Source organism: Manis pentadactyla, chromosome 3, assembly GCF_030020395.1.
Source record: "Manis pentadactyla isolate mManPen7 chromosome 3, mManPen7.hap1, whole genome shotgun sequence".
Taxonomy (NCBI): Eukaryota; Metazoa; Chordata; class Mammalia; order Pholidota; family Manidae; genus Manis; species Manis pentadactyla.
This window is the reverse complement of record NC_080021.1, coordinates 202,325,818-202,339,147: the sequence shown is the minus strand read 5'-3', so window position 1 is coordinate 202,339,147 and position 13,330 is coordinate 202,325,818. Positions and strand designations below refer to the sequence as shown.

Sequence of the window (13,330 nt, the reverse complement as noted above, 5' to 3'; positions counted from 1 at the left end):
CTGGGGAGGGAAAAGAACGATTACAAAACTGGAGGAGGAATATGTAGGCAGTAGGAAGAGCCTGGTCCTTGCTCTGCCCGGGCTTGCTGTGTGACCTTGGCTGAGTCCTTCCCATCCCTGCCTCTGTATTCCTATCAGTGCACGGAAGAGGCTGGTTTGGGTGGTCCCTTTTGATGGGACTGGGCAAGAGCCAGAGATCCTCAGACTGCAGAACCCCCTAGCTAGGGGTCCCTAGCTTGGGAGAGGCTTTCTCCACAACAGTGGTGGGAGAGGGTAAATCTTTAACTAGCTTGCTCTTTCCGGACCTAGCCTTTCCGGATGGATGGTTGCCTGGGAAGTGGGGTGGGGGTGGGAATGTAAGGTGTCTACAACCAGTCCCAGTGTGGCGGAGAAGGGCGGGCAGTGAGGAGAGAAAGGAATGAGACCGGGGCGGAGCTAAGTCCGTGTGCAAAACAAGACATGGACGAACGCGGGTCCCCAGACGGGTAAGCAGAAATTTGGGGAGGTTCTAGGAGCCGCTGGGCTCAAGGATGGTAATTCCCATTGCTGCGACAGGGACCCCGCGCGGGGCCTGGAGCATGGGCCAGAGGCGCCAGAAACACCTATCCAGGTGGTGCTCAGGTAGGTAGAGGTTGGCTGGTTTGGGGTGGGGGCAGAGCGAGGAAGGGATCGATGGGACATGAGATACACCATCCGCCTTCTCGACGGCCCCCAGGGTGCGCCCCATGAACACGGCCGAGCTGCGTCGAGGGGAACAAAGTGCGCTACACTGCTCAGGGACCCGGACTGTGCAGGTGAGGAACCGCTCCCGTGACACTCCCCGCAAAAAAACCTACCCCGAGGTCTCCCTGTCCTTTTCTCCAGGCAACTGGGCTCCAGCCGGCCTTCCCAGGAGTACCCCGCCCCTCGCCCCCTGCCCTAGGTGAGCCCCCCGGGCGGGGGCCCCGACGTGGCGTTCCGCTTCGGCGCCGTGCTGGACGGGGCGCGCACGCAGGAGGACGTGTTCCGGGCCTGCGGCGTGCGGCGCCTGGGCGAGCTGGCGCTGCGCGGGTGAGTGAGGCCGCTGAGGCCCCGCGCCCCACTGCCCCGACCTCCCTGCGTCCCCCGTCACTGGGTCGAGCCACGCCCCTGCCGCCCGCAGCTTCTCCTGCACCGTCTTCGCCTTTGGCCAGACCGGCTCCGGGAAGACCTACACCCTGACCGGGCCTCCTCCCCAGGTGCGCCGAGCGCAAGCGAGGTGGGGGGCGGGGGGTAGCGCACGAGGGTGAAGGTTGGCTGGAAGCTCTGGGGAGCCGCAGGCAGCTCAGCCTGACGACGTGGAAGTGTTAGAACAAGGCAGCCCAGCCCGCTGATTTGTAGAAAAGGAAACGACCGTAGAGGGGAAGGGAGGTGTCCAATATGGAGTTCCAGTTTTGTCTCCTTCACTTACTAGTTGTTTCTTCATCTGTAAAATGAACTGATAGGGCTGACTCAGTAAAATGAGATGCTGTATGGGAAGCTGGCATGGTTCTTGGTGCATAGTAAATGCTCTACAAAGGTGGTTATTACTGTGATAACTTGGTAATGATCTTGACCCAGTCCCAAGCTCAGGTGTTTCTGCCTCCAGGGGGAGGGGGTCCCTGTACCCCCAAGTCTGGCTGGCATCATGCAGAGGACCTTCACCTGGCTGTTAGACCGTGTGCAGCACCTGGGTGCCCCCGTCACCCTCCATGCCTCCTATCTCGAGATCTACAATGAGCAGGTGGGGGACTGAGATGAATAGAAAGCCCAAAAGGCAAAAGGAGCATTTCGTTCCAAGGAGTCTGGCTCAAGGGGCAGCAGAAGAGGTTGTGGACTATTGACAAGAAGGTCTGGGGGTGTATGGGACAAAGGTTCAGAGAGTGCCCCTTCCCTTACCCCTTACCCTCATCTCCTAGGTTCGAGACTTGCTGAGCCCGGGGTCTTCCCAGCCCCTTCCTGTTCGCTGGAACAAGACCCGGGGCTTCTACGTGGAGCAGCTTCGGGTGGTGGAGTTTGGGAGTCTGGGGGCCCTGATGGAACTTCTGCAACTGGGTGCGTGCTCCTTCAGGGGAGCTTTGGGGTGCAGGGACGCCCGTTCCCCAACTCCTCTCTGAGTGTGTAGTTGGGGACCTGACTGGAGCTTTGGAATCAGAAAGGACTCTTTTGGGGGAAAAGGGCTAGCAAACCAACAATTCAGACAAAGACACAGGATGTCCCTTCACCCCATCCCCCAGCCTGCAGATTCTGCCTTCCAAACATTCAGGGCCCACCCCTCCTCTCCAACTCAGAGCCTCTGCCTTAGGCCTCCTTTTTGCTCCCTGGAGAGATCCCCCTACCTCAAGCCTCTCTCCAGTCCTTGCTCCTCCAAGGTGCAAACCACATTCCTCTTTCCCTGCAGACCCTCCAGTACCCCAAGGATAAAAGTCACACCTCTTAGTCTAGCCTGTAAAGCCCTTCTGTTCCACTCTCATCCATTCAGCCATCAAGTATTTATTGAGTACCCACCATGTGGCAGGCACTGGGGACACTGAGACTCCGTTCTGGCCCTAGTGTTGTGCCACACCTTCTAGCTGATCTGAGTTTCCCTCCCACCACATAGCAGCGAGAGAGATATTTATAAAATGTGAATCTGACTGATATTCTTCTGCTCAGTTCTCTCATCCCCCTTTTACCTATCCATGCTAGAGCTGGACCCCATGAGCCATCATTCCATTTTCATGCCCTTGCCTTTGCACGGGCTGGCCCCTTTCCCAGGATGCCTTGCTCCTTTCTTATTACCAGTGATCATCTGCTCTTCCTACCAGGTTCAGCTCCTGATGTTTTTCCCTCTAGGGCTTAGCCGTCGAAGGAGCTCAGCTCACACGCTGAACCAGGCCTCCAGCCGAAGCCATGCCCTGCTCACACTCTACATCAGCCACCAAACTGTGAGTGTTGGAGAAGGAGCTGGCCCGGGGTCACCCAGCAAGGGTCTGCCTCTGGGCGTATAAACCAACTTGGGCATGCACAGGAGGTCATAGTGGAAACCCTTGATGGGGGCAGCCCCTTCCAAGTCTTGATCAAGCCCACATCCCCCAGTCGCAGCAGATGCCTCATGTGGACCCCAGAGAAGCTCCTATTGGTGGGAAGCTGTGCTTTGTAGACCTGGCTGGCAGTGAGAAGGTGGCAGCTACAGGATCTCGTGGAGAACTGATGCTGGAAGCCAACAGCATCAACCGCAGCCTGCTAGCCCTGGGTGAGACCTTGGGCCAGCTGGACGGGCGTCCCGTGTCCCTCCTCTGTGCCTGACCCCTAGCTGGCCGCAGCGGGGGACACCAGAGGAATTGCAGTGTATGGAGGAGAGTCAAAGAGCTGTGGCCTGGGAGCCACAGGCCTCAGCTTACTACTGATGGCTGCCTCCCCTCTTGGAACTGTATGAATCTATAAACCCGAGGGTCTATACAGGTACATTCTAACTTGGGAGGTAGAAATGCGCAAGTGCAGAATATGAGCCCTCAGAGACATTCAACCTGTCCCTTGAGCAGTTGGGAAGACTGAGGCCCAGTGAGGGGAAGGGCATTGATCTGTCTTCCCACCCCGATCCCAGGTCATTGGCCCTTGAGGTCCGGAAGGTCTGGGGCCTCAGCCTTCCTCTGTGACATGTGTGGGGACATGCTCAGGGACCTCTTCTTCATTCATTCCATTTGTCACACATTTCCTGAGCCCCTGCTGAATCCTAGACCCTTTGGTGGCCATAGGAGATTAGGGATGGACAAGGCCATCTCAGCCTTCAGGAGCTCCAGTCTGGTGGTAGAGGCCAAAATTGAATGAGTAACAGATGATGCAGAAAAGGGGACTTTTCTGAGTGAGGATCCCAGCTCTGCATGTACCAGGTGGGTGGCCTTGTGCAAGGAGTGTAACCCTGCTGGGCCTTACTGTCGCCACCCAGGTCACTGCATCTCCCTGCTGCTGGACCCACAACGGAAGCAGAGCCACATCCCCTTCCGGGACAGCAAGCTCACCAAGCTACTGGCAGACTCGTTGGGGGGTCACGGGGTTACCCTCATGGTACCCGAGGGGCCTGAAGGGAGAGCTGGGTCCTAAGGGGGGGTCTCCCAGAGAGGAAAACTCAGGGACAGTCCTCCCCAGGTGGCCTGCGTGTCCCCCTCTGCCCAGTGCCTTCCTGAGACTCTCAGCACCCTGCGATATGCAAGCCGAGCTCAGCGGGTCACCACTCGGCCACAGGCCCCCAAGGTGCATGGAAGGAGACACAAGCAGAAGCACGGGCAGGGGAGATGGTGGGGGATCAGGCAACGGCTGGAGTCTGAGGTGGCAGCATGGGTGGAGTCTGGGATGGACCTGCGTCAGAGCTGGGATAAGAGCTGTAATCCTGACGATGGGGTCATGATTGGGTAGGGTGGGATCGGCGTCATGGTCAGGGTTAGGGAGCGTCTAAAGTTGGAGTCTCATCTGAGGTCTGATTCCAGGTTTAGCCAGGAATCCCAACTGGTATCAGGATTAAGTCTGAGTTGAGTTGGGGTCTGATGGGGGATTTTGTCTGAGGTCAGAATCTGGGCCAAGGTTTGAACAGAGCTGAGTTTGGGGTTGGATTTGGAGCAGTTCCAGCTTAGAATGGGCCCTCTAGGCATGCGGCTAAGGCCACATGCACTCTAATGTAGTTAGGATAAAGTGTCCCCTCCAGGTGGATGCAGCCTTGTGCCAGGGTACAGGGCTGCCAAGTGAAGCGTGGGCTGGATTTTAGCTCCATTCACTCCACCCTTGGAAGCCCTTGAGCAGTGCCCAACTTGTACAGCCATAAGCAGCAGCTTGGAGCCTCTGTCTTTGCAGTCCCCTGTGGCAAAGCAGTCCCAGCATTTGGAGACGGAGATGCTGCAGCTCCAGGAGGAGAACCACCGCCTGCAGCCCCAACTGAGCCAAATGGACCCCAAGGGTATGAGCTTCCGGGGGAAAGGGTGGGACGTGGATAGGCTCTAGGGCTCCTGTGGATCCAGCCACCACCCCCTTCCCTGCAGCATCAGGTCTCAGTGGGGCCCGGATGACCTGGGCCCAGCAGAACCTCTACGGGATGTTGCAGGAGTTCATGCTGGAGAACGAGAGGCTAAGGTAGGTCCCGTTCCCATCCAGGGGAACTCTGCGCTCCACCCCTCACCTCTGGGCTGCTTCTGCCAACCTTCTTCCCCGCCCTGGTCCCTGGCTTCCCTTCTGTTCCCACCTGCTTCCTGGGCAGTCAGGAGGGGCTGACGGATACTCCCACCTAGCCCTGCCTCCTGTCATCCTCTGGGGCCTACTCTTCCCAGGAAAGAAAAGAGCCAGCTGCAAAATAGCCGGGACCTGGCCCGGGATGAGCAGCGCATCCTGGCCCAGCAGGTCCAGGAGCTGGAGCGGTGAGCACGGTCACCAGCCTGCAGACAGGCCTTGGGACAGAGGGGCAGGTGGGAGAGGGGTGGCTCAGTGGAATTGTTACAAGTCTGACCTCTGGTTCCAAACCACCTGGGTTCAAATTCCAGCTCTGCCACCTACTAGCTGTGTGACCTTGGGTGAGTCATTCCCTGCCTGGGTTTCCTCTTCTGTAAAATGGGGATAATAGAGGACCTGCTTTATAGGTTGTTTTAAAGATTTGATTGAATGAGTTCCTACGTAGAGCATTGAGAACGAAGCCTGGCACATAGTAAATGCTTTATGAGTGTGCTTTAAAAGGGGGACCTGGGGGCCAACGTGGTGGTAGGGTTGAGGGCTGCAGGCACACACCCCACTGTTCTTTCCAGGCGCCTCCGCTCTGCCTGCTCCCTCCACCAGCCGGGCCCTGGCCTAGCCCCACTGTGTCCCTGTGTGGTGGTGCCAGCCCCCTCCTGCCATGTGAGTGTCTGTCCAGCCTGGAGGGGTGAGGAGCAGGGATGTCATGGAGCCTCTGACAAGCTCTCTTGCAGGCCCTGCCACCCCTCTGCCCCTGCCCCTGCTGCCAGCTCTGCCCCCTGTGCCGAGCACCACTGGCCCGCTGGGCCTGTCCACAGAGGGAGCTCCACCTGCCCCAGGTAGGCAAGGCCAAGAGGCTGGGGTGAGGGAAGGCTGGGAGAGCTGGAGAACTGGTCTAGGGGGTCAGCAGTCCAGGAGGCTCCAGGATCCCAGGGTCCCAGGCTGGGTCCTGAGGTTGAGGGGCTGGCTTTGGGCTCCCTCTGCCCGGGATTTGAAGAGCTGTTGACTTCACCTCCCTTTCCTCCCCATCCTGCCTTCTTTCAGGAACCCTGTCTGCCATTCTCTTGTTCATTCATGTACACACTACTCATTTAGGCATCTCTGTTTTCATGTGTTCACTTGCTCATTCCATAGCCCTCCCCTGGGCTCCTTGCTTGGCGCCCGCCCCTGCTCTGGGGTTCAGAAAAAGACCAGACACGGTTCCTACTCACAGGGAGTTCCTAGTCTCCAGAGACATTATAAGGACCACTCTCTTCCTGCAGAAAAAAGTGGCCAAGACTCTGCCCCTTTATGCCACCTGACACTGTTGGTGCCCAGTGAGGGATGGTGGCAGGCATGGTGGTGTTATGGTGGGCACTGGGAAGTGGGGCACAGAGAAGCAGGGCAGAGGCCGTCCAGCATGAGCTCTGGTCTTTCCTGCAGGTGTTTGGTTCTAAAGTCCCAGGTGGCATGCCCCTGTCTGCCCGGCCCCCACCCTGGGTGCCCCCGTGCAACCCTGTCTCTGCCAAGTGCCCAAGAGAGAGGTGGGTCCAGCCCTGGGGCACTGGGTGGGGGAGGAGGAGGACCTCGGAACTTGAAGGCTCACCTCCCGCCACCCAACTCACCATGGCCCAGGAGTCACCGTGACTGGACTCAGACCCAAGTCCTGGCGGAGATGCTCGCCGAGGAAGAGGTGGTACCCTCTGCACCCCCCTTGCCCATGGGGCCCCCAAACACATCGCCAGTGCTGAGAGGTGAAGAAGGGAGAGAGGGAGAAGCTGCTAGTGTTTTCTGTGATCTTGGGCCAGAACCTATACTTCCCAAACCCCATCTCTGAAATAGGGTGCAGGTTGAGAGGTGATTTCTAAGATTTTTCTAGTTCCCAAACTTGGAAATCTCTTCCTAGGGCCACCTGCATGCCCAGATGGATACTGGAGCCCATGATGTATGCTGGCAGGGAGGGGAGTAGGTACCAGCTGAGACTTCCCTAGAGGACGTTGGGACCCTGGGTGGGGATGGGCCTAAGGGAGGGTGGCCTTGAGTCCCACCACGCCCCTTAGGTGGGGCTGCAGTTCCAAACCTGGCCCGGAGACTGGAAGCCCTCAGAGACCAAATCGGCAGCTCCCTGCGACGCGGCCGGAGCCAGCCACCCTCGAGCAAGGACGCACGGAGCCCTAGCTGAGTTCTCCCTCCCTGCTGAGGGCCAGGCGGAACCCCAGGAGACCACTGTGGGACCTTGGGCTGGGCTCTGCATTCCTGGGCTTCAGTCTCCCCAGCTGTGAAATGGGGATGCTTCACTCTGCAGCTGGTTAGCAGAGGACAGTTCCTGGGAGCTGGGGGTGGGGGCTGGTGGGGCAGTTTGGGGGAGCAAAGGGAGGTGCCATCCTGGACTATGAGGAATGAGACTGGATTCAGAGAACCAGGCAGCAGGTGCTGAAATATATGAATAAAGAGAGACATCAGCTCCAATTCTAATTGGTCCCATCTGCCAGGTGGTCAGTCACTTCCCCGCGGGGGAATCCCAGACAGAGGGGCTGTTGGGAAAGTCTGAGGAGGTGGCAAGGACTCTTGGCAGAGGTGTGTGTCCCCTTCTGATCAGGAATATTCCAGGTTCCCATTTCCTTCGTGTTTTATACAAGTTTTAACTGAGCAACTACTGCATGCCACTCGGCAGGCATCGAATGGTAATGGAATGGTAAGCAGCTCCATGAGGGAGGCCTGAGGGAAGCTGATTCAGTTGGCTCTCTCTGTGCCAGCTGCCTGTGTCCTGGCGCCGGAGGTATCATGAAGCCTGAGTTCCAATGCCACGGACCTGCTGTGAGCCGTGGGTAAGCCCTGCACCCTCCAGGGTCCACTTCCTGGTTTTCAGAAATTAGATGAGGATGCGACTCCCTGTCTGTTGAGTTCTAGTGAGAGTCAAGGAAAGTGAGAAATACCATAATTAATGGCATGAGTGCCCAGAAGGATGTTATGGGTCTGCAGTTAGGGATAAGCCCAGATGTGACATGAGAAAATGGGGTGAGCAGAAGGACCTCATTACAGAAAGAGCCACAGGATAGCATAACTCCCCCATTTTATAGTTAGGGAAACTGAGACCCATGTGGTTCATTCCTTCATTCTTTCATTCACTCATTCATTCAACGGACACCATAGCGTCAACTGCAAATAAAGATGGCCAACAAGACTGGCAAGAGACAAGCTGGCTTTGCCCAGGGAGCTCCCAGTGACCAGGTATTAAAAGGCAAGACTTGTGACTGGGCATTAGGGGGGTTCAACAGTGGTGACTTTGTGCAAGGCCAGCATTTGTGGAGGCAGAGCCTGGGCTCATGGGGTAACAACCGGACACCTCAGGCAGTCAGTATAGATGCCAGGGGAGGGGACTGTGGTTCAGAGACAACCACACAAGTTCAAGTCCCAGTGTCATCAGTTTCCATGAATGATCATGGGCAAGGGATTTAATGCTCTAAGCCTGAGTCACCTCATCTTCAGAATGGATATAATAATAGTACCCCCTCCTGGGATGGTCACAGGGATTAAACCCATTGATAAGTAGAATGAGTATAACACAAGACTTTGCCTGTTGCTGACAGTTTAGCCAAAGGCAGCTTTTAGTCAATATGCCATTTTGATGGAGTTGACAATCTAGGTTCAAAAAAAAAAATTCATTCAACAAATACTTATGAGAACCTACTTTAGGCCACCATTGAACAAAGCAGAAGAATTCCTACCCTCACAGAACACAAACAAAAACCAAGAAAACAGACGAAGTACATGGCAAGTCGGATAGTGGTAAATTCTATGGAGAAAAATGTAGCAGGGAGGCCCATCTGCTGGGGCAAGTGCCCTCTAAATAGGGGGGTCAGGAAGGGTGCTGTGCAGGTGATACTCCTACAGAGACCCAAAGGAGGGGAGGAGGGTGAGCCTGATTAATGCCATAAAGTCACTTCCTTCTGCTCCAGTTAATTTTGATGCCACATCAGCTTGAGTGGCTCAGCAGGTTTGGGCCTGGGAGCCTCCCCTCCCCAGAGCCCTTATCTCCCTCATGTCTGGTGGTCCTGCTTGCTGGGAGGCCTCCAGCCTCAGGCAGGGAGGCGCCTGGCTCCAAGTGTGAGACCCTGTCTTAGCTGCTTTGGGAGAATGGACAGGGACCACCCAGGGGGACCCTAACTGTTGCTGGTTCATTCCTGTTTGGACAACCCCTTCTCCAGCTGGAGCCAGCCACGATTTTCCAGTTTCCTTGTTCCAGCTCAGCAAAATCCCCACTTACTTTCCCAGAGACAGCCATAGGACTCCAGGGAGTAAGTCTCCACTGCCCCCAACTCAAGCCATGTGTGTCCATCTTCCAGTCAGCATCCTCGTTCTGGAATCCCTAAACCCTGGAGGAATTCCATAGGGCCCAGCAACATACCAACACTCTTTAAATCCAGAGGTCCTTACTGAGAAATTTGGGGATTCCAGAGGGCACTTCTGCAACCCTGAAAGCTATAGGCGTTCCCAGAAGGCTGGAATTTGGGGGCAGTTCTTGGCCCCATGAAATAGGAGATTACTTCTCCAGAGCTGTCAAACTTAGAAGAAGGTCTCTGGTGTGTTAGAATTGGGCACAGCTGTAGGAAATCCTGAAGCACAGTAGGGATTTCCCGGAGTTCCAAATTTGTGAAAGATCTTGAAATTTTAAAACATTTTGATGAAGTTGGGCGGGATTCTCTGGAATCTTTGGCTAGGGGTAGGGACGTTTGCCAGAGCTTGGAAGGCCGTCCCTGAGTTTGTAGAATTCTGGCAGATCTAGAGATCAACTTCGATGTCCGGAACCTTTGTTGGGTTCTCCAGATCCTTGGAAACCCTAACTCACAGCCAGTGTCGAATGGGGATCATGGCTGGAAGCATTACTGTAGAACAACAGTAGCTTTGGGAAAACCACTCCTGTGGACAACTGAGTTTAAAAGGCTATGAGGTCTCATCTGGGTGACCAACCCCCAGTTAGACCCCCAAGAGGCGGAGACAACAGGCGAGTTTGTGAAGCCCCTCCTGCCAAGAACATCCTGCCGCTGCCTATCTGCCCCAGCCACACCTGCCCTCTCTCACATCCCAGGTGGGCCCTGCTTTCTCTCACCTGGTCTTTCTTCTCTTTGTCGAATACGCACTGCCCCAAATTAATATCTATTCAATTTTGTACACAAAAGATTGGTTTCTGAAGGATATGTCTGTGTCCTCTTAAATGGCTTTTTCCATTTCTTTTGCCTTGTTGAGCTCCCCAGAGACTTCTCTTCCTTTATTTTAAGCAAATAAACATGGTGGGAGCAGGGGTGGGCAGGTCAGGGTGGTCTTGTTATGAAACAAGGAGCAGCAGCTACTGGAACTTGTATACAGGTTGGTGCTGTGTTGGAAACCAGGACTGGAGTCAGGAGACCTGGTTCTAAGCCTGCTCTGCAAAGACTTACTGTGTGACCCAGATACGGCCCCTGGCCATCACTGACATCTACACTGGCTGGCTCCCAAGGAAGACCTTTGGAAGCTGGCCAGAGGTGTCTTCCTTAAAAACCTTCATTTAGCTCATGTCTCTGACCATGCTATCCCCCACTCATCACACATTTAAGCCCCTACTTGAAGGCCCAGCATGCGCTACTGGGTATGAGGACATTGGCCTGACCTTGAGCCACTGCCCATGTTTCCAGTCAAGTGGGGGAAAAGGATAATCAAAATGACAATTGCTATGCAGTGGAAATTAGCAGATTTATCTGGTGCCAAGCATTGTTCCCAGCACTTGCCATGTATTAACTCACTCATTTCTCGTAACAGCTTTGTGAAGTAGGTACTATTATTGTCCTCATTTTGCAGTGGGGAACCATAGCAAGAAGTAGTTCAGGAACTTGCTTAAGGTCACACAGCTGGTAGGTGGCAGAAGTGGGATTTGTGCCGGGGGGTCTGGCTATTGCATAGGTGATCACAATCACCATGCCAAGTGCCACTCAGTGGAACCACAGAGGAAGGGCAAATGGAGGAGCAGTTTCCATCTAGCCAGGAACCACTGAGCACAGTAGAGCAGCCTCCCCAGAGAAATTGGTGTCCAGCAAAACCCAGCAAAACCCAGCAAGACCAGACCATGCAGAGGTCTTTGGTGAGTCAGAGTAAGGGACATCACAAGCTCTTTTCCCCCCCACGAAGGAATTTTCACCACCCTCAAAGAAAAAGGAATTCTTTACAAGTCACCCAGTGAAGCAGGATCTCTGAATGAGGACAAAGAGAATTGTAACTGGGCCCTTAAAGTCCAGCCTTTGTGTGGTGGTCAGGGACAGAGTGATGACCTGGATGGTCTCCAGTCTGTGAAACCTTGGACAAACCTACTCCCTCTCTCAGCCTCAGTCTGCCCAATTTACTGCTGTGAGAGTCTGGCAAGGTAGTTAGCATCCCTGAACTGTGGTCTCCTCTGTAAAGTGGGGATAAGACTGGTTTACCCTATGAGACGTTAGTAAGTGCTCTAAGGCGATGATGTGAGGATTGAAAGAATTAATCTGTATAAATTGTTTAGGATGGAGCCTGCCACGTGGTCAGTGCTATATAAATGCTAGTCGTTACCACTATTATCATTACTCATGGATGCTCTCAGTACAAACTTTCTACCATCCCTGTACTTGCAGGAGAGGAATTGCATCAACATCTGTTCTCTGGTTATTACACACCCATGAACTTGCTGACATCCAGCCCTGCCTGCTCCTTCCTAACTCTCTTAACGTGGATTCTTTCAGGGAGAAAGTGGCCATTCAGGACTCTGTCACCCAACTGAAGGGCCAGGGAAGTTCCCACTGCCCTTCCAGGGCAGCTAATTGAGAGAGAGTCATTTGTTGTCATTGAAGAAAGGCCAGTGGGACTTTCCAAAGACTCCAGATTGCCCCATGGTTTCAGAAAAGAATTATTTTAGTCCCTCTGAGGACACTGGTGATGTCATCTCAGTCAGGGAGTAAGGACAGGTCCCTGGAGGGCCTGCTTTCATGTACAGATAAGACCAGCCCGCAAAGAGCAAGAAAATGCCTGTTTCCTTTCCTGGACACAGACAGGCCTTTGGGAGCCCTTTCTTCAGGAGTGCAAAGGGAACCAGACCCTGGCCCATGAGCTTTGTCTCCAGGGTGGCTGAATCTCAAGGACACTCAGATCCAAAGTGGCTCACTTTCTGAGCTGCTTCTTTGGACTAAGCTACCTACTCCCTCAGTCATGAAGCTAAGTTGACAACATCTAAAGGCACCGTCCACCTAGGGCTAGCATTATTTGCTAAGCTTTCTCCAAGGAGCAAGAACATGACATGTTTCTCATTGTTTAAGTCCTCCACCCCTGTGAGCTTTTATTAACCCCATTTAACAGAGGAAAAGACTGTGATTCAGAAAGGTGAAGTCACTTAGTTAAGACCAAGCAGGCAGGAAGGGTTCCAGTCATGGAACCCTGAGGGGAAAGAGAAACGTCAGCGTCAGACACTGAGCGCGTTCTTGGCCGGGGAAGGGAGGTCCAGGCGCATGTAAGCCTAACTCCTGCTTTGCCCAGGTCTGCCTGGGTACAAAGTACACCTGCTTGACCATCATTCTGCAGGAAGAAGCCTTGGAATCCTTCCAGCCATAATATGCAGACTAATTCCAAATCTGAGACACAAAGAAAAGCCCCCATGGAGCAAGGGCTCTTTGCTTTTTAAATTGTGCAACTGAATTGCCCACTCACTCATTCATTAATCATTACTCAAGGACTTGGAGCCCAGTGATTCCAATCTCCCGGCATCCCCCAGCTGTTGTCCAGTTGGGTGGCCCTTCTGGGGGTCTGACTTACATTCCCCCTCAAAGGCCTAAGTAAATCAATCAGCATGTTTTCAGTGAGCACCTGCTAAGTGCCCGGCACAGTGCTAGGTAGGCCCTGAGGGGAAAGAGAAACGTCAGCGTCAGACACTGAGCGCGTTCTTGGCCGGGGAAGGGAGGTCCAGGCGCGTGTAAGCCTAACTCCTGCGGTGAGGAGTCCAGTGGAGGGGGTCCCCCCACCTCTCTGCTCCAGCTGTCTGAAAGAACATGACCCGGGTTCCTGTTGGTTACTGGGGTCAAGCTTTGGGAGGTCAGCAGAGTGACTTGGGTGTTGGGGAGACAGATCTGGGTTTGAACCGCTACTCACTGTTTGGTGATCTTCACTTGAT

At 54.5% G+C, this 13,330-nt stretch overlaps 1 protein-coding gene across 10 annotated transcripts; it reads left to right on the top strand.

Annotated features, from left to right (window-relative positions):
• The first annotated feature begins 417 nt into the window (after nt 1-417).
• Nucleotides 418-10,362, top strand: KIF12 (kinesin family member 12). Of its 10 annotated transcripts, none has more exons than XM_057498969.1 (20): nt 418-485; nt 556-621; nt 716-794; nt 923-1,050; nt 1,142-1,217; nt 1,607-1,741; nt 1,917-2,052; nt 2,833-2,924; nt 3,076-3,232; nt 3,926-4,044; nt 4,126-4,317; nt 4,825-4,927; nt 5,010-5,100; nt 5,295-5,381; nt 5,763-5,853; nt 5,925-6,029; nt 6,613-6,713; nt 6,805-6,862; nt 7,230-7,397; nt 7,926-10,362. In XM_057498969.1, exons 1-20 carry the CDS (start codon nt 460-462, stop codon nt 7,962-7,964), a joined length of 2,049 nt encoding a protein of 682 aa, XP_057354952.1. In that variant the 5' UTR covers nt 418-459; the 3' UTR covers nt 7,965-10,362. The 10 variants fall into 10 exon arrangements, 9 of the variants coding, with proteins under 9 accessions (XP_057354952.1, XP_036771453.1, XP_036771455.1 ...); XM_036915558.2 differs by having other exon boundaries at nt 6,805-6,923; XM_036915560.2 differs by lacking the exon at nt 7,926-10,362 and adding an exon at nt 7,076-7,138 and having other exon boundaries at nt 6,805-6,923; nt 7,230-7,341.
• The last annotated feature ends 2,968 nt before the right edge of the window (nt 10,363-13,330 follow it).

Coding starts and splice junctions, on each gene's coding strand:
- KIF12 (XM_036915555.2), top strand. CDS start 460: ATGGACGAACGCGGGTCCCCAGACGG. Junction 795..922: donor CAGGGACCCGGACTGTGCAG/GTGAGGAACCGC, acceptor CCCCTGCCCTAG/GTGAGCCCCCCGGGCGGGGG. Junction 1,218..1,606: donor TGACCGGGCCTCCTCCCCAG/GTGCGCCGAGCG, acceptor TTCTGCCTCCAG/GGGGAGGGGGTCCCTGTACC.